The sequence below is a fragment of the Cenococcum geophilum genome (genome assembly GCF_001692895.1).
Source record: "Cenococcum geophilum 1.58 unplaced genomic scaffold K441scaffold_15, whole genome shotgun sequence".
NCBI classification, from domain to species: Eukaryota; Fungi; Ascomycota; class Dothideomycetes; order Gloniales; family Gloniaceae; genus Cenococcum; species Cenococcum geophilum.
Genome location: NW_027137573.1, coordinates 899,519 through 921,145, shown reverse-complemented (window position 1 = coordinate 921,145; position 21,627 = coordinate 899,519). Strand labels below are relative to the sequence as shown.

The following is a 21,627-nucleotide window of genomic DNA, read 5'->3' as shown; positions in this document are numbered from 1 at the left end:
TCCAAACGTTTAACCTACTATTACCACCCAACGCTTATACTGTACTGCTATTATAATAGACCTCTACTACTCTACCTGCAGCCAATCAACCCTCGCTACTTTATTAGCAGCTAACTACCTTTACTGCTCTACCCGCACCCTAATTAACTACTTACTGCCCTATTTACAGCCAACTTCTACTGCTCCGCCTGCAGCTAATCGACTAAATAATTGCGCTAATCTGCCTGCGATCTACCAACTAAATAATTGTGCTAATACGCCCGCGATTTACGAACGAGATAACGATCGTGCTAATATGCCTATAATCTTAATTACTATCGCGCCGATACGCCTGCGATACGCCTGCGATTTAAATGCGGCCTAAATATACTTCAAATGCAAACCGACCAACCGATTGTGCTATTATACCTATAATCCACCAACTGAACAATTGCGCCGATACGCCTGCAATCATAAACCACGAACTAGACAATAATAGCGCTAATACGCCTACTATTATAATAGACCCTTACTGCTCTACCTATAGCTAAATAAATAGACCCTTGCTGCTCTGTCTATAGCTAATCCCAATTCAACTATTGCTGCTCTGCCTATAGCTAACCAACTTCTACTGCCCTGCTTGTAGTAACAACTGTATATAAGGAGGACCTTTGCCCCTTATATAACCCTACCGCTTATACCGTACTGCTACCCCTAAATAGATAACGGCTGTGCCAATACGCCTATAGTCTAATTAACCAAATGATCGTGCTAATACGCCTGCGATTAATTAACCAACGATAGCGCTAATACGCCTACTATCTACCATCTAACGCTAGCACCGTACTGCTACTGGACCTCTGCTGCCTCGCCTGTAGCTAAACTAATACCTTACTGCCTCGCCTGCAGCACCATAATTAACTTCTGCTGCTCTGCCTGCAGCACTATAAATAACTTCTATTGCTTCGCCTGTAGTATTAACTGTATATAAGGGAGAGCTTTGCTCCCTAGAATATGACCCTATTATTAGTATTATACTGCCACCTAAACAACCTATTGCTGGCACTGTACTACTACTAAACGGATAAGAGCTTGTGCCGATATATATACGAGCTACAACTCCCTAACCCTTCCACCCTTTATTAAAACTTTTTCACCTACCTTTTTATAAGAGGGGGATTAGGGGGGCTTTTTTTTATAGCTTAGGGCGCGCCATAACAAAAGGGGGGATAGTAGAGCTAGGAGGTACTGGAGTTCTAGGAAGTCCTAGGAGGAGGAACGACGACTAACGGAGGGCTCCTAGCAATACACCTCTCGCAGCAGCAGGAGCTGCAGGACGGCTGCCTGCCCTACGTCAACTGGGTATAGCGATATACCCCTTGTAGGAGCTGTAGGACGGCTTCCTGCCCCACGGCAACTAGGTATAGTAATATACCCTCGTAGTAGTAGGAGCTGCAGGACTGCTGCAAGTCCTATGTTAACCAGCATCGCGATCGAGCGCTAGATGCTAGGTTTTTTTTTTTTTTCTTTTCTTTCTTTTCTACGAGGGGATAAAGCCTGAGGGCAGGCTTTTTTGGAAGGGGGGGGTGATGTGACGGCGCTGGGGCACCGCCCCTGCGACGTCTATATGCAGCCTAGTCAGGGGCTCGCTTAGAGGCTTGGCTCGTGTATATAGACCTGTCCTTTCCTCGACCTCCTTCTGCTCCTTAGCTTAGTATCTTTGTAATACAGCATTCTACAAGCTTTGGTTTAGAGGCATTTGTACGAGCCGTAACACCTAGATAGTTCCTTTCTTATAGTAATTCTTAGAATATAATTGGAGTTAATCTATTAGGCAACCACTTCACCAGTTATTATTACGTTATTAACTTTCTGCATTACCTACATACCTAGCCCATTAACGAGTCCACCGTAGTTCTTGCTATAAGGCTCCATTACACAAATCTGCTAAATCCTACTAAATTCTACTAGAACTGTAATAGCGTATAGTATATGCCTATTAACCTAGTAATTAAGTTAACAATATATATATCCTATCTCCCTATCCTCTTACTTCTTTTCTTTACGTAATGTCTTAACTTTACTACGCAGTTTATATACATAGTTTAATAATATCCACCCCGTTATATATTATGGTCACTTATACCTATTCTATAATAGCCCTAAAAGACTAATAGGATATATAAAGTTTAAATAAGATATTATCTAAAATATATTAAGAATATATTATAAACTCCTTTTAGTTATACTAACTTATTTTAATATAATAGTTTAGGGTAGCAGAGTCGCTTATATTATGAAATTGGTAGGAAAACGTCGCCTTATTAAATAAAAGTTTACCCGACAGTCGGTTTCGCTAAGCTCACCTGGTAGTAAGCTTAACCACTTTTACTTGGCACGATTGGCGGTATCGGACACCTTAACTGACCCCTCCCTTGGTCTCAAGCAACAGGCGGTGAACCTCGCCGAGCTGGGAATCCTCAAGGATGGTTGGAGGCCTCAAAGCTTAAACGAACCTTGGAGGAGAACGTGATTACAATCAGGCTCTGTCTGCCCCTACCCTAGTGCAGAGCGAACCCGATGGTTGGGCGCTTGGATAAATACCTTGACATGAGGTTCTAATTGGGGTATACCGAGAGACCCAAATCGCTAAACCTTGCGTGCATTTGAGGCTCAATACGAGGCTTATTTATAACTCTCTCCTCATCAATTATTTTTGAGTGACGTTGGCGTTGAGCTGCGAACGAGCGGATGATCTGTCTGGAGGGTCAGCCTTAGTAATCAGCTAGAGAGAAAGGCATCCCGTTTTTCTCCCTTGCTTTCCGTCATCTGAGCCTGCCTCGAGTGCGTGAAAATACGGGTCATGTAGGGTTGTCGTAAGCAGCGCCACGCAGATAAGTGAGTAATGTATTGCCGCCTTTGGCATACGTGCGAGATATTGTACTGGTCTTGAGCTGTGGGTATGCGTAAGAGGCGAAGGAATGGAGCGGGAAGCAGGGGTCAAGCACGAAAGCCAGCGACTGTCAACTGGACATGACATGGTGATGATCTAATGACACTCGGTGATGTAGACACGGTCTGGAGCGGGTGAAGCAATTCAAGGCCACTCAGCCACAGGCGGAAGAGTTTCCTGGTTTCAGCCTGGCCTTTTCTGCCTTCCCTGGTGTCGTCTTTGGGCCGTCTTGCGTGGAGTTTCCCTTTGTTCGGTCGGCTGCATCGCGTGCTCCACACCGGCTGAGCGCGCGGAGTTAGGTCGCGGCACTAAGGATCACCGAGATAGATCAAGGGCGCGGCCCAGTGACCACCAAAGCATGAGAGACTCCACTCTCCTGCGACCTGTGTCCGCCTGCCTTGCCACTTATGCTGAGTCAACCAAATTTTCTGAGCAATTCAAGGCTCTGGCTGTCTAGTTGACTCTTTCATCCCGCTTCCATGCTTCTTCGTGCGAGACTATGGACCACTCTTCGCCCGAAAACGTAGACGATAGCACCAGTGCCTCCCAGGGGGGTCAGTGGGAAAACCCCCAGGTGGACGAGACTCCGGACACCACCGACCAACCATCGCCGACCAACGAAAATGACTCTGACCAGCCTCAGAAGCCAAGTGCGCCTATGCAGAAGCGCCGCAGAGTCACAAGGGCATGCGACGAGTGCAGGAGAAAGAAAATCAAATGCGATGGCAAGCAGCCGTGCACCCATTGCACCGTATATAGTTATGGTGCGCAAAACATCATGCCACTTCCTCTGTGTTGCACCCGCGCTGTACTGACGTAGCCTTGGCTCCAGAATGTACGTACGATCAGCCGTCAAACCGTCGCCGCAATGCTGCACCGCAGTATGTCGAGGCGCTAGAGACGCAATTGAAGCGCGCAAAAGCTTTGCTAAATGTCGTCCTACCAAACCTTGACCTGAACGATCCAAGCATTGACGTCCATCTTCAAAGTGGCATGCTGCCGCAGATTCCGATTCAGAATGCGCATCCCCAGCCGGATCACGCTGAGCAGCAGACTCCTCTCCCGGACAAGGAGCCGCAGTCTGGAGAAGGAGGTGGCGACTCGCATTTGGTGTCGATGGTGAAGGCGACTGGGCAACTGGACCTGGACGAGGAAGGATACTGGGATTATCACGGCCACTCATCAGGACTGAGCTTCATCAGAAAAATGCGAGAGCAATTCGGAGATATTATTGGGCCATTGGGGCAAGGTTCAACGCCATTCGCCAAATCGCGCCCGATGTCTCAGGTCTTCGAGTCTCCAAAATCGAATCACGACTCGCCGTTGGACCAGAATTTACCGCTGCCAGGTACCGACCTACCTTCGAAGAAAGAAGCGAAGGTACTTTGTGATAACGCCTTGATTGATGCCAGTGCATTGTTGAAGATTATCCACGTGCCGACGTTCTACAAAACTCTGGATCACATATACGACAACCCTCTCGAGAATTATGGAAACCGAGAGAATACATTTCTACCCCTTCTGTATGCGGTACTTGCCCTTGGCACATTGTTCGCCAAGGATCACAACGAGACTGACCCAACAGGCTACGAAAACGCAATTGATGAAGGGTACGCACTTCAATTTCTTGACAGGTTCTTCCGTTAACAATTCCAGGTTCAAATACTTCCGAGCTTCGCGACAATTAATGGATATCGCCGATTGCAGAGATATTGTCTCCTTACAAGCAATAGTCTTCATGATCCTGTTCTTGCAGTCGTCGGCCAAGTTATCTACTTGCTACGCTTACATTGGCGTTGCTCTAAGGTCTGCATTGCGAATGGGGCTGCACCGTTCGTTCAATGACAACTTTAATCCCATCGAGGCGGAAACTCGTAAGAGAGTTTTTTGGGTGATCCGTAAGATGGATACATATGTGGGCGCAATCCTTGGACTTCCTCACACACTAAATGATGAGGAGATCGACCAAGAATATCCAACAGAAGTAGACGATGAGTGCATCACAGAAAAAGAGATCCTGCCTATGCCAGAGGGGCAGATTTCTGTGATTGCTGGATCCAACGCTCATACGAGAATTGTGCAGATTCTGGCCAAGATTGTCCTGCACATCTATCCCATTAAAGGCACTCAATCAACAATGCAGGGAAATTCGGTCACGTACAGTGTTAGTTATGCTAAAATCCGAGAAATCGAAAAAGACTTGCAAGATTGGCTAGATCAATTGCCGATGGGATTAAAGCCAGGAGGCGATGCTCCCAAGATCCTCGTCAGGTATGTTCTCTAATTTCTCTCAAGATGTGCGCTATTTGAGTTTCATACTTCAGTCACTAACCTCAACGCAGGGTTCAACAACTTCTTCGAATGGCATATGCACATGCGCAAATGATGCTCTACCGACCATTCCTCCATTACGTTTCGCAGACATGCAAATCCAAAACTGTGGATCAGAGAGCATTTGCTTGCGCATCTGCCTGCGTCAGCGTATCTCGTAATATCGTGCACATTACCATGGAAATGAAGAGGCAGGGTCTCTTGATTGGAGCCTACTGGTTCTCTATGTACACCACCTTCTTTGCCATTCTATCCCTCGTCTTTTATGCTTTAGAAAACCACGACACTACCACAAGCAACGAAGTCCTCCGAGATGCCATGGAGGGGAAAGAAGTGCTGGCCCAGCTCGCCAAACGCAGTATGGCGGCCGACCGCTGCACCGAAACTCTGAAAGTGAGTCGCGCCTCATCCGCCCTCCCCGGTTCAATTCAACGAATGACATTGACATGTCAGAATATCTTCGAGCAGCTCCCCGAGCGCCTAAAGCGGGGCCGTATGGCCGCCAACCGCAAGCGGCGACAGGACAGCCCAGCCATCCCGCCGATGCAAAAACCCGTCGTATGCAAAACCGAATCCGACAGCGATACCAAACCGCGCCGCGCCAGCACCTTCCCCGAAGCGCTGCAAAACCCGCTCACGAAACGCTCCTCGTTCCCGCACTCCCTTCTCTCGCAACAGCACCTCTCCCACCTCTCCCTCGACAGCCCCTACGCCGCCTCCCCAACACTCTCAACCCACGACTTCTTCGACACAACCCCCAGCCTCACCCCCACCTCCACCTTCGCCAGAACCTTCAACTTTAACGCCCCACACCACACACCGCAGCAAGCACCCAGCCACTCCTTCCCCGCCACACCCATTACGAACTCCTTCCTCGACCCAGCCGGCCTCAACGTCCCACTGCCCGACATGTCCGCCATGATGTTCCCGTCCGCCGACCCGTTTGCGTACCCAAACCAGCCCATGACAACCTTCGAGAACAGCGGCTTCCCATTCAAAGACACCCCCGCCGCCGCTACCAACGCCGCCGCCAATGGCCTGAACTCGAGCTTCTCCTACCGCCCCCGCAGCTCCGGCAGCGCAGGCGACATGCGGGGCATCTTCAACAACATCGCGGGGCTGGGCAGCGGCGCCGTGCGGCCGGTGAGCGCGAACGGGGCCGGCGGCAGCAACAGCGGCGGCGGCGGGAGCATAACCGGGGTTAACGGAGGGGTTAATGGAGGAGCGGTAGGCGCAGGGCTGGCGGATAACGACGTGCAGCTGTTCGGCCCGATGCCCATGTATCTGATGCAGGGAGCGCAGCACGCAGCGAACCCGGCGCTGGGACTGCAGGGCGCGGACACGGGAGCGGATGCCGCGGGCGGGCAGAGTGGGAGCAATGGCGCAAATGGCATTGGGGGGTTTGAGGGCAGTGGCATGAATCTGGATGATCTGTTCAGCGGCGAGGAGTGGGCGAATACGTTTTTGGATCAGGGGCTCGGGCTCGGTGGGCTGGGTATGGGGGCGTTTGGGGGCGGGGGAGGAGCACAGGCGCAGGGGGTTGGGATGGGAGGGTGGAGGTAGGGGAGTGATTGTTTTGCGGACTAGATAAACTAAGTTTGGAGATGTGGATTGGGTTAAAAGAGAATGGGACGGGACGGGACGGGACGGGCGGGTCGATCAGAGCGGAGACTGCTGCGCATCCACCGCGCTGGGGGGTCCTGCGACGTTCCAGTGAGAGGGATTCTCGGATCCCAGTGCTGAGTTCGCTAGACTGGATGAATACAGCGCGCTACGGATGCGAGCTCAAGCAGCCTACGATTACTCTACACCCACGAGATTCTTGGATGTAGAGTATTGGGGGTCTTACACTCGTTTCAGGAGGCACCCCACTCCTCCCCTAACCGACCACGAGAGAAAGCAGAAGAGACGTGGGCGGCGGGCACAAAGACGTAAAACGAGGTAAGGCAAGAGGAGGAAACTTGGATTTTCAGTTTGGGACGCAATGTAATTAGCGAGGCTTTGAATGGCGGAACCGAGGATGCCATCCATTTAAGCCCCTATGGCAATCTAGGTGAAAACAAAAGGTCAATGATAATCATACACCCCCCAACTGATATACATATATCCCCTAATTAATACATATACACCCCCACCTAAATAGGCTTAGATTCTTTCTATACAAGTTAAAATATTAGGTGCATTTAACTTATTTACATCCGCATTAGTGCATAATTAAAACGCGCCTATGCCTAAAATATTATTATTATTACTGCTTAACGTCTGATTCGCATCCCTAGGCGGGCCTACGCAGGCTACCCCGTATATAGGGGGAAAGTAATATTAACAGGAAAAAACCCCTAGTATATTAGGGGGAGGAAAAACCCTATAAGCTACCTTAGTAGGATAAAAAACCCCATTAACCATCTCTGTACGTAGTTACGGCCCTATATAGCTGCTCGACCTACGTCCTAACTACTGTTAGATATCGGATCTCCTTAGTAACCACTGCATCCTTATAGCTTATAGCTTAAACTAGGGTTTACTACGTCCTAGCCTAGCTAGGCCTCGCTGCTTATTAATTAATTGCCATATACTATAGTTTTTGCACCTTCCTAACTAATTAGCGCTTACCGCCTGCGGTAGAATACTTTCTATAGTCTCTTTACTCTTATTACACCAACCTAACGCTACTAAAGCTTCTTAATTATAGTGTATAATAGTAGGTATAAACTTATCTTCCTTAAATCTTACTCTACTAACTATAGTCTTTTACTAGATCGCGATTAGAGCTTAGGCCTAGCTATAAAGGCTATAGAAGTTACTCTCTAATAGATTTAAAATATTACCTCTATTAAACGACGCGACCTCTAGTATCTATTTATAAAAACCGCTAATTGCGGCTAGAATTCTATTATAAATTCTATTATTTTTAGTGGCTACGTTATTAATGCTCCTCGTTTTAGTAGAAAGCGTATAGTTACTTACGAGTTTAAATAATAAATACTGAAGAGAGTTACCTATAATCGCTATAGGTAAGAGAAATTATAGGAATATATTGCTATAGAATACGGTTACTCTACTAAAACTATCTAGCTAGTTCTATAACGTTATAGATATTGGAAAATAGGGCCTATAAAAAAGCTTTATTTTATAAAGGCTATAAAGGAAACTAGACTTTAGTTCTCTTTATAATATAAGGATTAGATAACTAAGAATTAGAAAAATATAATTTAGACTAATAAAACTAACATTATTTTATACTATAGGAGAGGCGAGTATAAGCTCCAGCGATTCGCTTAGGAAAATGTTTATAAGTTAAATATTTATTCTTAATTTAAGAAAGCTATTACGATTATATTTTAGGGGGCCTTCTTATATAATTAAAAGTTACCCAACCTTATATAGAGGCCTAAAACTATAACTAAGAAAAAGACCATTAAGCTTAAGCTTTAAATTATTAAAAATATAATTAAACTAGAACTATATAAGGCGTAAGAGCTTACTACTAGTATATAACGACTTAGGCTTTATAATAAGCTAAAGAGAAAACTTTAAATTTGAGTAACTAATATAACGAAGCCTTATAGGAAATGCTATAATAGACTTATTATTAGATAAGGTATATAGGTAGAACGAAGAATAAGATCTAACTTAGTAGATTAAATGCCTAATAGATTAACCCTAATTATATTCTAAGATTTACTATAAAGAGAGAACTATCTAGGTAAGGACTATAGTCTTTTAAATATATAACTATGCTTTTAATAAATCCCTTTATATATAATATACGTACTATGCTCTACGTATACTATATATAATGTATATAATATTGTTTAATATTATATAACTCGCCTACTACTTATTATATAGTTCTACTAGTTCTATTATAACCTATACTATATCCTATCGCTTATTTAGTTTGCTAATAATTATCTATAATACCTGTTTGTATCAATTTAATAATACAATTAAGTTATATCCCGGGGCACGAAATACGTATAGTATCGTATGCTCTTTGGGATGGTAGTGACTGTCGATTGTATCGAGGTAGTCTACGTAGTCTATATACTAACGCGCCTCCCCCCTGATTAGTCAGCACACAAGTAGTTGGTGCACCAAACGCGTAACTACGCGTTCGGTGTACCACGTGCTGTAATCATACACTGGCGGCACTTAAAAATGACTCAATTGTATATATCCCCCGTAATTGCTTTAATAGGGCCATAGAGCACAAAAGAAATATATAGGAAATCCCTCCTAAGGTGCCTTCTAGACTGCCTTCCAAACGGTGCTCCAAGCTGGCCGTAAGTCCTGCTTACGGTCCGTAAAATAAACCGTACGGCCTTCTAACGGGCCATAGATAAACCGTACGGCCTTCCAACGGGCCGTAAATAAACCGTAAGTGCTCCGTTAGTCTCGTTCCACCTATTTTATGACCTTTAAATTAAGCTTATTTATGTCAATTAGGGGTTTAAAAGCTTGGCACGGCTTTACCTTAGTCATAGCGTCTGCTAGGTTGTCTTCGCTGCTAATCCATTTAACCTCCGTAATCTCACGTCGTTTATAAACCTAACGTAAGCATATTAGGTCGACTATAAGCCTCTTCTCTTATATTGTACCTAGTTTAACTAGGCAGTCGTAGAGGGACTTTAAATCGGTATATAAAACTAGGGGTAGCTGCTATATTAAAGCCATAGGCTAGTGTATATAGTTTAGAAGCTAGTACACTGCGGGTTACTTATTTATACTTAATTAAAGACTAGTATAGAATATTTGCGTCCTAATTGCGGTCTATAAGTACGATTATAAAGCCAATTTACAATAATAGGTCTCTATTATTAGCAAAGGAGGCGTTTATAAATACTATTACGCTAATAGAATTTAGGTCTAGCGGTATAAAAGTAAGTCCTCTTATCGCATTATTAATCTGCCATTAAATACGCTTATTAATTTACTTAATATTTTTTTCTTATAGATCTACTGCCTGGGCCGTAAAGAACAAGTTATAGGTAGATTTGGGTTGGCAGACTATAGCAATATAAGCGCCTCTTATACGCTATATAGCGTATTAGTCCTTTATATTTACGGTCCTACGGGTCTCTTTACGGGAACTAGTAAAGTCCGTAGGCTTTACTATAATAAGCTTTAGGTTTTAAGCTTAGCGTTCTTAGGTTAGTTAGATTAAGTTACCCTTTTATATAATTAAGCCTCCGTTAAACTTAATTGGAGTCTACTTAGTTAACTACTCTTACGGCTTTGCTAGGAACTTAGCTTCTTACAGTTTAGTCTCTTTAGCGTCCATAAATGTCCGGTCCGCTAAAAATAGGGTATTATCTATTTAGTGTCTAATAATACTAAGGCCGTTTAATAGGGTATATAGGAGGCAGTGGTTATAGGTTAACTGTTCCATTTTGAGTTTACTAATGTAATACTAGTAATACGTTTTAAACTAGTAGTTTCTAGCTTCTAATACTTCGTAAAGGGGTTTTATAACCCATAAAATTATTCCTAGTTATAAATTAAGCTTAAGGGGTAGTTATATAAAGATGTCTCTACTTAAGTAGGTATTAGACTATATATAAGCTTATAAAATATCCCGTAAGTAAAGGGCTATAGGTTTAGCTTACTATAGTCTAGGCGTAAGTACGAGTATAATCCGTTAACTAACTTGTTAAATTATAGGTAATTGCGTAAGGACTAGGTCCTTTCCTTAGTCATTATAAGCTTATATAATAAGCCTTAATTTCTTAAAGGCTTTGTTAGTACTAGGGTGCTTAATCTTATTAATAAAGTATAAGTTAAATATACGGACGCCTTGCGGGACGTCTTTCTCTATTATAACCGCAAAGATACCCTTTTTAAGTAGTCTATTAATCTCTTTACATCGTAAGTCCGTAAAAGGGGTTTCTTATACTAGAACTAATATATCTATAGGCGGAGATTGCCTTACGGATATGCCTGCGAAGGTTAGGTGGTTCTTTATTATAAGGTTCTCTATTATAGGGTGCTTTTAGGGGCGTCCTCGGCCACGCTTTACGGCAGGTTTAGTAGGTTTAGTAAGTTTACGGGGGACTTCCAGAGTAGGTAAGAATATTTCCGGTTTATCTAGTTCGGCAGGTGCTTTAAGTTCGTCTAGTTCGGCGGGTGCTTTAAGTTTATCTAGTTTAACATATGCTTTAAGTTCGTCTAGTTTAACGTTATAGGTATTTTCGGACCAAAAATAGGGTTTTACGGACGTGCTTCTAAAGTTAGTTGGTCCGCTAGGAAGTTATATACAGCATATTTTATCTTCTACAGCTAGTAAACAATAAGGTCCAGTCCAATTACCGCTCTTACGCCATATAAGGACTTTAGAATTAAGCGGGAGGTTATAAACTAAGGTTGTATTAAGTCCGTTGCGGTAATATAGGGCGCTATTAACAGTTTGTTTAGTCCATAATTTAACTATTTCAGCTATTGCCTTCTATATTATAGCTGCTTATTCTATAATAAATAGGGCAGGAGGGCCTAGGTTACTCATCCTTAGGTAAACTCCGTAAACTAAGAGGGTAGGTACTAATCCGTTAGGGCTAGCAGTGTTATTAACGGCTTTTACAGCCATTTGTAAAGCCAGTTCTTTTTTAATATCTTTATACTTATTTATAATAATCTAGTAAGCTCTCCGTAAAGCTAGGTAAGCTTATTTAATAAGCCTAATGGACTAGTATACCTTAACTAGAACGGCTTTTGTTAAAATAGCCATAGCTATAGCGTACTATTGGAATTCCTTGCTAATGAAGTTCCTACTAGCATTACAGGTAATATACTTAGGAGGTCTAAGGTATATATTAATCTAGTAGGTCCGTAAAATATCCTAAGTATATTTTATAAATATATTTTGCAACTAACGGGCGGCTTAGTAGCGGGTTACCTCGTTAATTATATATAATACTAGGCTGCCGTTAATATACATAATGTCTACGTACACTAAGTGGTTAAAATTAAGGTCTTTATAAAGAGTAAACTTAAATCGGCCTAGGGAACGTCCGTATTTCTAATAAAAGGAGCAGTATTTAGTTAGGTAGTCGATTGCCTTCCTATTAACATCATTATATCTAAAGCATTTAAGGACTCTATATAGCTTTTCGGCTAATAGGTAGCCGAAATAGTAGTATAGGCAGTAGATTTTAGTACTAGTAAGGTAGCACGGGTTATAGTTAAAAGATTCCTAAATATAGGTCTGTAGAGTCTCTCCCTATATAAGGAACGGGTGTCCAAATCGTCGTACAATTAGCAGGGTAATATACTTGCTTATTAGGGCAGTTACGGGGCCAATTAAGGTATTTATAACGTTGTTATAGTAGACCTATAACCTATTCATGTCCATAAGGTAGAGTAGGAAAGGGGTATCCGCTTTTACTATATAGAAGTTAACTAGGCCAATTAGAGTCTTAACTTTAACTAATCTAATTAATGCGGTTAAGCCAATGCCGAATTAGACGTTTACGGCCCCAGTTTACATAGTATTAATATCCGTATTATTATTTATAGTGGTCTTATATATAAGGTATTATCCATAACCTACAGTAGACTTCTTAGAGGCACCTATATTAATTATAACGCCATAGAATTCCTTAGGGGTGTAGCGTTCTGTAGTGATATATGCAAATAAGTCCCGTTCGCGGTCCGTAACATCCATAACAGGTCCAACAGTTATGCTTATAGGTTGGTTTTTAGGTGTAATTAAGTGTATAAAAGAGCGGTTGGCTAATACAGTCGTAATATTAAAGGCTTAGTCGTCCGTAAAAGGTCCAAAAGTAATTAGGAACGTCTCTGCGGTCTCCTATTCCTAAGTATCTAAGTTAAAGTTAATTATAAGGGCTTCCATTAACTTATTAAGAAACTCCTCCATTTCCTCTCCTTTATAGTCTAAGATAAACTAGTTAATCCGATTATCAAATCTCTTCTTAAACTTATTACGTTCTTCTTAGGTATACCTTATAGACTAATATCCTTCCTTACCGCATATAAAGCACTTCTAGCTAGTTTATCTATAGGGGTATACTTTTATACGGGAATTGCTGTGGGGGTTACGGGTAGGACTTAGTCGGTATAGGTACTACTAGCGGTAGCGGCGGTCCGTAAAGTAGGCATCTAAGTCTATTTATGGGTTTTATAGGTCCGTAATAAAGGCTTAAATACTATTTAGCGGGTTTAAGACTTCATACATTATAATAGAGGACCGTAAATTATTAATAAGGCCAGTTAAGGTGTCTATAGGCTTATAATAGGCGTATTTATAGGGCTCTACTTCCTAGTAAGCCGTAATAAGTTTATTATACAGGTAGTCGTCTATTTAAAGCTTAACATTAAGGCCGTGCTATAGGTGCCGTAAGTCTTTAATAAAAATTTGCAGGCACTCTATAGTTGATTTTTCGGTATTCTTATTAATTACGGTCTATAACTTAATCACATTCCATTAGGTAAGGATATTACGCTTATACTTAGGCCCTTTAAAGTAGTTGCGTGTAGCCTTATATAGCTTATTAAAGGGAACACTAAGGGGGTTACTCTTAAGGTTAGTGTAATAGTAGTTAAGGGCTAGGCCGCGTAGTATAGTAGAGTAGGCTTAGCTAAACTCCTATTTAGGAATATCAGCCTTCTAACAGAGGTCTATAAAGATAGTTAGTTTAAAGTTAAAGTTGTTATTTTTACCGCTATACTTAAATTCGTCAGTATAGAGCTTAGCTAGGTTAGCTAGCTCCTTGCCATAAGTCTTTACTTAGGTAGTTTACGGATCTATAACTGGAATAACGGAAGGGGTTTAGTCTGTAATTTAATTTTCGGGGTTATTATAGTCCGTAAATTGGGTTACAGGGGTATTGCGGTCCGTAACTTAAGTACTAGGTATACTTTAGCCCGTAAAATTAATTCCGAAATCGCTTAGGTTTATAGGATAAATTTGGTTAAGTAGGTTAGATATAAGGCTAGTAATACTATTAAGTTTAGGAGAAGCAAAGAGTTTATTAGTGGCTTTAACCTAGTCTAGGATTTCCTCTTTAGTCCATTCCGTTTAGTCCTCCTCCTATATTATATTATATAAGGACCATATAACAGTAACTCGTTTATCCTTTTTAACCTATACACCTTAGTAATATAAAAGGGTTTGTAGGTTACGGATGGCAGTAGGGTTATAAGCCTTAAGAATAGCTTCCGTAAAGTCCGTAAAGTCTTCCTTATATTACTCCTATAGGTCGTTGTTTAGAAGCTTATAGTGTCCGTATTTAAGGATTTTAAAATTAATATAGTCGTTAACGCCGTCCGTAGAAGTAAGGTTAACTCCCTAACTCCACTTCTTTTAACCTTCGTTAATTTGCTTGCTTATATCTGCCATACTAGGTAATATAGTATGGTGCGTAGTGGGTAGTAACAGCTTATAGTAGGTAGAGGGGGTCTTGTAACGGTCCGTAGAGGCAATTAGCAGGTCTATAGTAGTTTGTAGGAGGGTAGGAGGTTCTATAAAGGTCTGTATTCGCGTTTATAAACTTCTAGTAAACCGTATTAAGACTTAAATAAGTATATAGAGTTGGTGATAAATCCGCAATCCCTAACTTCTAACCTTTTAGCAGGTTATACTAGGAGTCTAAACAGGTAGTCACTGTCGTATATCGCTTGGGGGGAGGTGTTAAGTAATTGCTAATCTATGCGCGCTTACTGATTAGTGTTTATATCAATTTAATAATACAATTAAGTTATATCCCGGGGCACGAAATACGTATAGTATTGTATGCTCTTTGGGATGGTGGTGACTGTCGATTATATCGAGGTAGTTTACATAGTCTATATACTAACGCGCCTCCCTCCCTAATTAGTTAGCATATAAGTAATTAGTGCACTAAACGCGTAACTACGCGTTCGGTATACCACGTGCTGTAATTATACAATACCTCTAGTATAAAATTTGTAATACTTAAAGAAAATAGCGCTATTAAGCGCATAGCTAAGAAAGGTAGTATTAATTAGTACTAATATCTTACTAAATACCATCTTTTAATTCTTACCCCTTTTCTAATTAAGTAGTAGATTAACCGCTTAAATATAATTATTTAGGAGAATAAGGCTCTTTATAACGAATCCTTGTAGTAGGAACTACGGTAGACTTATTAATAGGCTAGGTATATAGGTAAATAAGAAGTCAATAATATAATAATAACTAGTGGAGTGGTTGCCTAATAGATTAACTTTAATTATATTCTAAGATTTACTATAAAGGAGAGAAACTATTTATAAAGACTATATATCCTTAAATATATAACTCCTCCTATAGTAAAGGGTTTAGTATATTAGTACATTAGTACGTTAGTACGTTGCATTCCTACGTTTCTATATTCCTATATTTTAAACTTATAACGTAACTAGCTATATAACTTAGTTACCCCTTATTCTATAGCTTAATTAGTTTTAGTATCTCCTATACTATCTTAACTAACCCATTTATATCTTCCCTTAGTAGTTATACTACTGCTAATATAAGGTCCGTAATACTATCTCCCTCCTCTTTATCTTTATCCTTAAAGATATCTCCCATCTTTAAGTCGTCTATTAGAGGTATAGTATTCCCATTTTTAATTTAATAACCTTTATTATTTCTAATACCTCCTATTAGATCCTTTATATCTAATTATTATAACTAGCTAGTAATATTAATTTTTTTCTCTTAGTAAAGTTATACTGTCGTATTCTTATTATTCTTATTATTATTATTTATTACTTAACGTCCGATTCGGATCCCTATTAGGCCCACGCGGACTACTCCTTATATTCATATAGGGAGAAAACTCTATTTAAGAAAACCCTATAATCTATCTCCCTGCCTTTTAGGACTTGCCTATAAGGCGCCTATAGGGCGCCTATAAGTCACCTATAGTGCTCTTACTACCTTACTTTTTAACCTCCTTAGGAACCACTGCTGCCGTAATAAGCCTACAGACGCGCTAGTATCGCATACTTTACTCTACTACTGTAGAGTCATTAGGGGGCGCCCATTGCTCACTCCCCCCGCCCTTTATTACTATTTCCCTTATAACCCAGAACTAGTTTAGTATATTTTAGCTAATAAGCTACTAGGTAACCGCCTTAAGGCCTTTTTATATTAAGAGCAGTATATTATAGTTCTCTGTACTAGCTACTAAGAGCATTACTTCTTAGTTGGTGCGTAAGGGGCATAACAATATTACGTGTTTTAGTGTCTGTCTTAGCCAGCCATATTTATATCTTAGGCTACCTACTAGGACACCTACCCAGTAGAGCTAGTCTTTTAGTCCTATTATTCCTGTTCTTAAGAGTGTTACTATTATATTTTCTACCTTTATTAGGCCTTTTTAGAGCCCTAAAGTGTTTACCCCCTATAGCGTTAACTATACTACGGCTTAGGTTCCTTTTACCTTAGTTAGCCTCTATACCTTTAACTCCTATACACCTCTCTAGCGTTAGTCTAACTAGTATTATATTATAGTAGATAGTTTCCCGGCGTTCTTTTATACTCTACTTTAGCTCCTTTCTCTTTCTTACTATTATCTTTACTGGCCTCTTACGCGTCTCCCTTCCTCCTCTATATGGGCCTAGGCCCTAAAGCAACACTATTCTTCTTCTACTTTCTTTACTTATTTCTCTAATATATCTTCCCTACTTTAAGGTTGTTAGTTTATTCTCCTATAGGGCGCCCTAGAGTTCCTTTATAGTTTATTTAGGCGTGTCTTAATATACTTTATAATATTAAAGTTACGTTTATTTTACGCCCTTTATATTACAGCGGCTTTAATATATAGTTATAGGGGGGGAATATTATCTTCCTTCTTAATTAGTGCTGTAGCCGTTCGCTTATATACGCCTATTATACTCTAAATGTAGGCTATTTAGACCTTTTAAAGTAGTTTAAGGAGCGACTTAGGGGGGCCTTTCTTAGATTTTTTAATGGCCCAAATACTGGACCTATATATCATGGTTAGCCGGACAACTGCTATATATAGTAGGCGTGACCTTTAGAAACATGGACCCTATATAGAATTGATAATCCTAAATAATATAATATACTATACTTAGCCCTTATAGGCCGCTTACGCCGTATATACGCTCCACCGGAGCTTACTATCTACCTATACTCCTAATACCCTTAGGCCCTAAACTAGTTAACCCCTAAAGCCTTAGATATAAATTATATACTAAAGATCTGTAAATTAGTTGCGTTTTCTTATAAAATGGATTAGCTGGTATTTCTCTAGTAAGAATTAGACTCTATATTGTCTTGCCTATTCTATATAGGTATTATAAGCTTTCTCTAGTATTCTGCAATTCTCTACGGCTATTGGCCCGTATATAATTAGGTTTATATTATTAACAAAGCTTATCCCCTAGGTTGCCCCTTCCTTAAAGAAGTTAAGTAGGTTGCTTATAAAGAAAAGGAAGAGTATAGGCGAAAGGGGTGATCTTTATAGTATTCCTATTGTAACTATAATAGGGGGGCTCTAGTATCCGCTAAAGACTAGTAATATTTCTTTCTAACCTATAAACCCTTAAACAAATTATATAATCTATTCTAGGAAGCCTTTTACCCTAAGGATATATAGAAGACGCTTGTAGGGTATGTTGTTATAGGCGCCACTAATATTTAGGCTAAGTATTAATACTATAAAGTCCCTTCGCATCACCTATGCGGATTTAATGGTAGTAGCAAGTAGCGTAAGTGCTAATAGTGTTAAGCGGTTCTTTCTTGCCCCTATTTAGCTCTGTAGTAGTAGGGCGTGTTCCTTAGCCGTGTCTGCTATATGGTCCGCTATTACCTTTTTTAAGATCTTGCTAAAGGTGTTTTCTAAGGTAATAGGGCGGTAGCTTCCTAGGATTAAGTAATCTGCTTTACCTTCTTTTTATAGGATAACCGTTATTATAAATCTTCTAAGTTGTGGGTAGTAGCCTATAGCAAAGCATACTCTAGCTATATCTATAAGCTAGGGTACTATAAGTGGTCTATAGATCTTTAGGGCCTTATTTAAAATCCTATCTAGTCCTAGTGCTATATTATTTAAAAGGCGGCTAATAGTTCTAGCCATTTCCTCTATTATTATATCGCTGTTAACCCGTAAGCAAGTCACCGGTATTTTACCCGTAATATTACTAAGGTCTACTAAAGCCGGTTAGGGGAAGAATCTTTCTATAAGGATCTTTGCCTTCTTATTATTATTATTAGTAGCCTATAATTCCCCTACTCTTCATAGGGGTGGTAGGTGTAGGTCTTTTACTAGTCGCCCTGCCTTTTTCTTTACCCATTTCGCTATTGCCTACAGGCCCTTATTATAGGGGAGGCTTAGGTTAAAAGTATACTCATTTATAAATCGTCTCCAGTTATTCCTTGCTTCTTTTTTTAGGGTATTCTTTAACTGGTTTCTTATATCTTTATATTATCTCTTATCTTTAGGGTCGTGGCTGCTTAAGTATTTCCTTCTTACTCGTCGTTGGCTAGCTATAAGAACCGCGCATTATATAGACTATGCGTATTACGCGTAGGGGCCCGGTTTTAAGACTGGGCAGTGCTCTTCTAACCCGTTTTTAATTGCTGCCTAGATCCTTTCTAGTCTTCGGTTAATTTCCTTAGGGGTGGCTAATAAGCCTCGCTCGTTTAGTATTGGGTGGATTTCTTCTAGGTCTTAGAGTTGTTGTTTAACTGTATTAAGGAAGCTGTCTGCCTTAAGCATCCTTATCGTATTCTTATTATATAGAGAAAAAGCTAATATATATTACGATTACGGCTCTATTTAGTTACTAACTATTACAGCTTATATAAATGCCTCTAAACCAAAGCTTATAGAATGCTATATTATAAAGATACTAAGCTAAGGAGCAGAAGAAGGTTAAGGAAAGGTCTATATATACGAGCCAAGTCTCTAAGCGAGCCCCTAACTAGGCTGCATGTAGACATCATAAGGGCAGTGCCCTAGCGCCGTCACACTAACCTTCTTTTTATACTAAATATACGTAAGCGAATATTTAATTATCCTATAATATTTAATCTGTCTCTAACGCTAAATATATATATCTTATTATTCTTTATAACCGTTTAATTCCTTACCTAATCTATTCTAGGGTTGCGTGTATTAGTAGCGGCTAAAAAACTAGAGAGTAAGCTAGCTAAGGCCCTTATTAAGGTTTAGCGTTGTTTTAATAAGGTATCTTAGGCTCTAAAAGCTTAATTAAATACTTATACTTGCCTAAGCCGTCTAATAAATGTCTATAAAAAGGTACGCTTAAAGGAGTTATATTTAGTAGAGTAAGGTCTATTTAAGCTTAAGGTTAAGGAGGCCAAAAAGGGTTCCGTTTAAGAAGAGGTGGACATAGCTAATATACTAGTAGTAGGTCCTTTAGATAATCTAGCTCGTCTATTACCTTTAACTAATCCTTTTATCTTAGGCTCCTTTTTAATATTACTTAACCTATTTTCTTCTAATACTTCTATATCTTTTTTATAGTGTTTTTTAAATTCTATAGTAGTTTCTAGGTAGTCTTGTTATAGCCTATCTACTTAACCTTATACTATATTTCGTCGTTAATATCCTTATAACTTATAATTCTTAAAACTTACTATTTATCTTCTTTTTACCCTTTATACGTGTCTGCTTTATAAATTAGTGGCTTAATATTCCTATATACTGGCTTTAGTATTACAATATACTATATAGGGTAGATCCTTATTTTAGCTAGTAGGTTTAACTTAAATATAACTAGTAAAATCTTTTATGTAATTTTAAAAGGTCCTAGTCTAATATAGTTTAACTTTTTACTTAGTTGTTAACTCTTAAAATTTTTATATAGTAGCTATACTTTATCTCCCTCTTTAAGATCTAGTCCCTTAGATCTCCTAGCGTTATAGTACTTTTTTATTCTTTCTTATACCTTTTTCGCTAATTCTATAAGGTCTATATAAAGATTTATTAACGTCTTTATTCTTTCTTTAGCTATACTACTTATTTTCTTCACTTATTATAGTAATAACAATATTTTTAGCTTATATCCGTAATTTGCCTTAAATAGTAATATACCTATTCCTTTTTATAGTGTTGTATTATATATAAACTATATAACTAGTAATAGTAATACCCAATTATTTTGTATATAATTAATATAATACCTTAGATACTATTCTAGCGTCTAATTTAATCTTTCTATTAAGCTATCTGTCTACGGATAATATATAATAGAAGTTACTGCTCTAACTCTTTATTCCGCTAAGAATACTTCCTAAAATACTGCTATAAATCTTAAATCCCTATCCGATATAATCTTACTTAGTGCTCTATATCTTATAAATACTTCTTTAATATAGATTTTAGCAATATTTTCTATTAAGATTTCTTCTATATATGCTATAAAGTAGCCCTATTTAGTTAATTTGTCTACTATTACTAGAATTATATTATACTTCTATCTAGTAATAGGATCTTTTAACTTTAGTAACTTAATAATAAAGTCCTATAATATAACCTCCTATAGCCTTTCTGGTATTTTAATAGGTTATAGCCCTCCGTATAGCTTATGCCTTATTAGTTTATTCCTTTAGCAATTTAAATACTCTTTTATTACTTTTCTAGCTATGCCTTAAATTCCGTTAATAATATATTCTTTTTAAAGTCTTAATACTAAGGTTATTGCTCCGCTATATTCTTAAGTTATTCCCTTATAGAAATCTTCTACAAAATACTCTGCGATACTTTTTAGGATATACTTTACTTTTTAATTTTTATATATATTTATCTATGGATTTTCTAGCTATGCTTTTAGAATTCTTTATACCTAAAAGCTTTTTAATATCTTATCAACTCTTTCTAGTTCGTTATTTTCTTAAGTTACTACTAGTTTAGGGTAATTATATCTAATTAATCTATTTTTATTTTTAAGTAGTATTACTTCTAATAGTTTCTTATTATTCTGTAGTTTAGCCTTTCTACTAAATGCGTCTACTCTTGCATTTTTAGTCCCTTTAGTATACTAAATCTTAAAATAGTATTCTATAAGCATCTCTGCCTATCTAACTTATCTATAATTAAGTTCTTTTATTATTAGAAACCCCGTTAGGTTCTTATAATCTATCTTAACTATAAATAGTTTTTCTGCGCCTTATAAGAATGCTCTTTATTTCTTAAGTGCTATAACTATACCTAATAACTCCTTATTATAGATATTATAGTTTAACTTTAATAGTGTTATTTTCCGACTATAATATGCTACTAAATACTATATATTCTTATGCTTTTATAGCAAATATACTTCTAGTATAAAGTCTAATATATTTATTTCTATAACCGTGTCTAGCCCTAGTTAATAAATCTTAAGGATTAGCTCCTAGGTAAATAATT

At 39.2% G+C, this 21,627-nt stretch overlaps 1 protein-coding gene across 1 annotated transcript; it reads left to right on the top strand.

Annotated features, from left to right (window-relative positions):
- Positions 1–3,431: 3,431 nt before the first annotated feature.
- On the top strand, positions 3,432–6,826 carry K441DRAFT_554636 (uncharacterized protein; the record flags this gene model as incomplete). Its single annotated transcript, XM_067643238.1, has 5 exons — positions 3,432–3,696; positions 3,765–4,542; positions 4,589–5,203; positions 5,275–5,656; positions 5,717–6,826. 5 exons carry the CDS (start codon positions 3,432–3,434, stop codon positions 6,824–6,826), a joined length of 3,150 nt encoding a protein of 1,049 aa, XP_067505400.1.
- Positions 6,827–21,627: the final 14,801 nt, after the last annotated feature.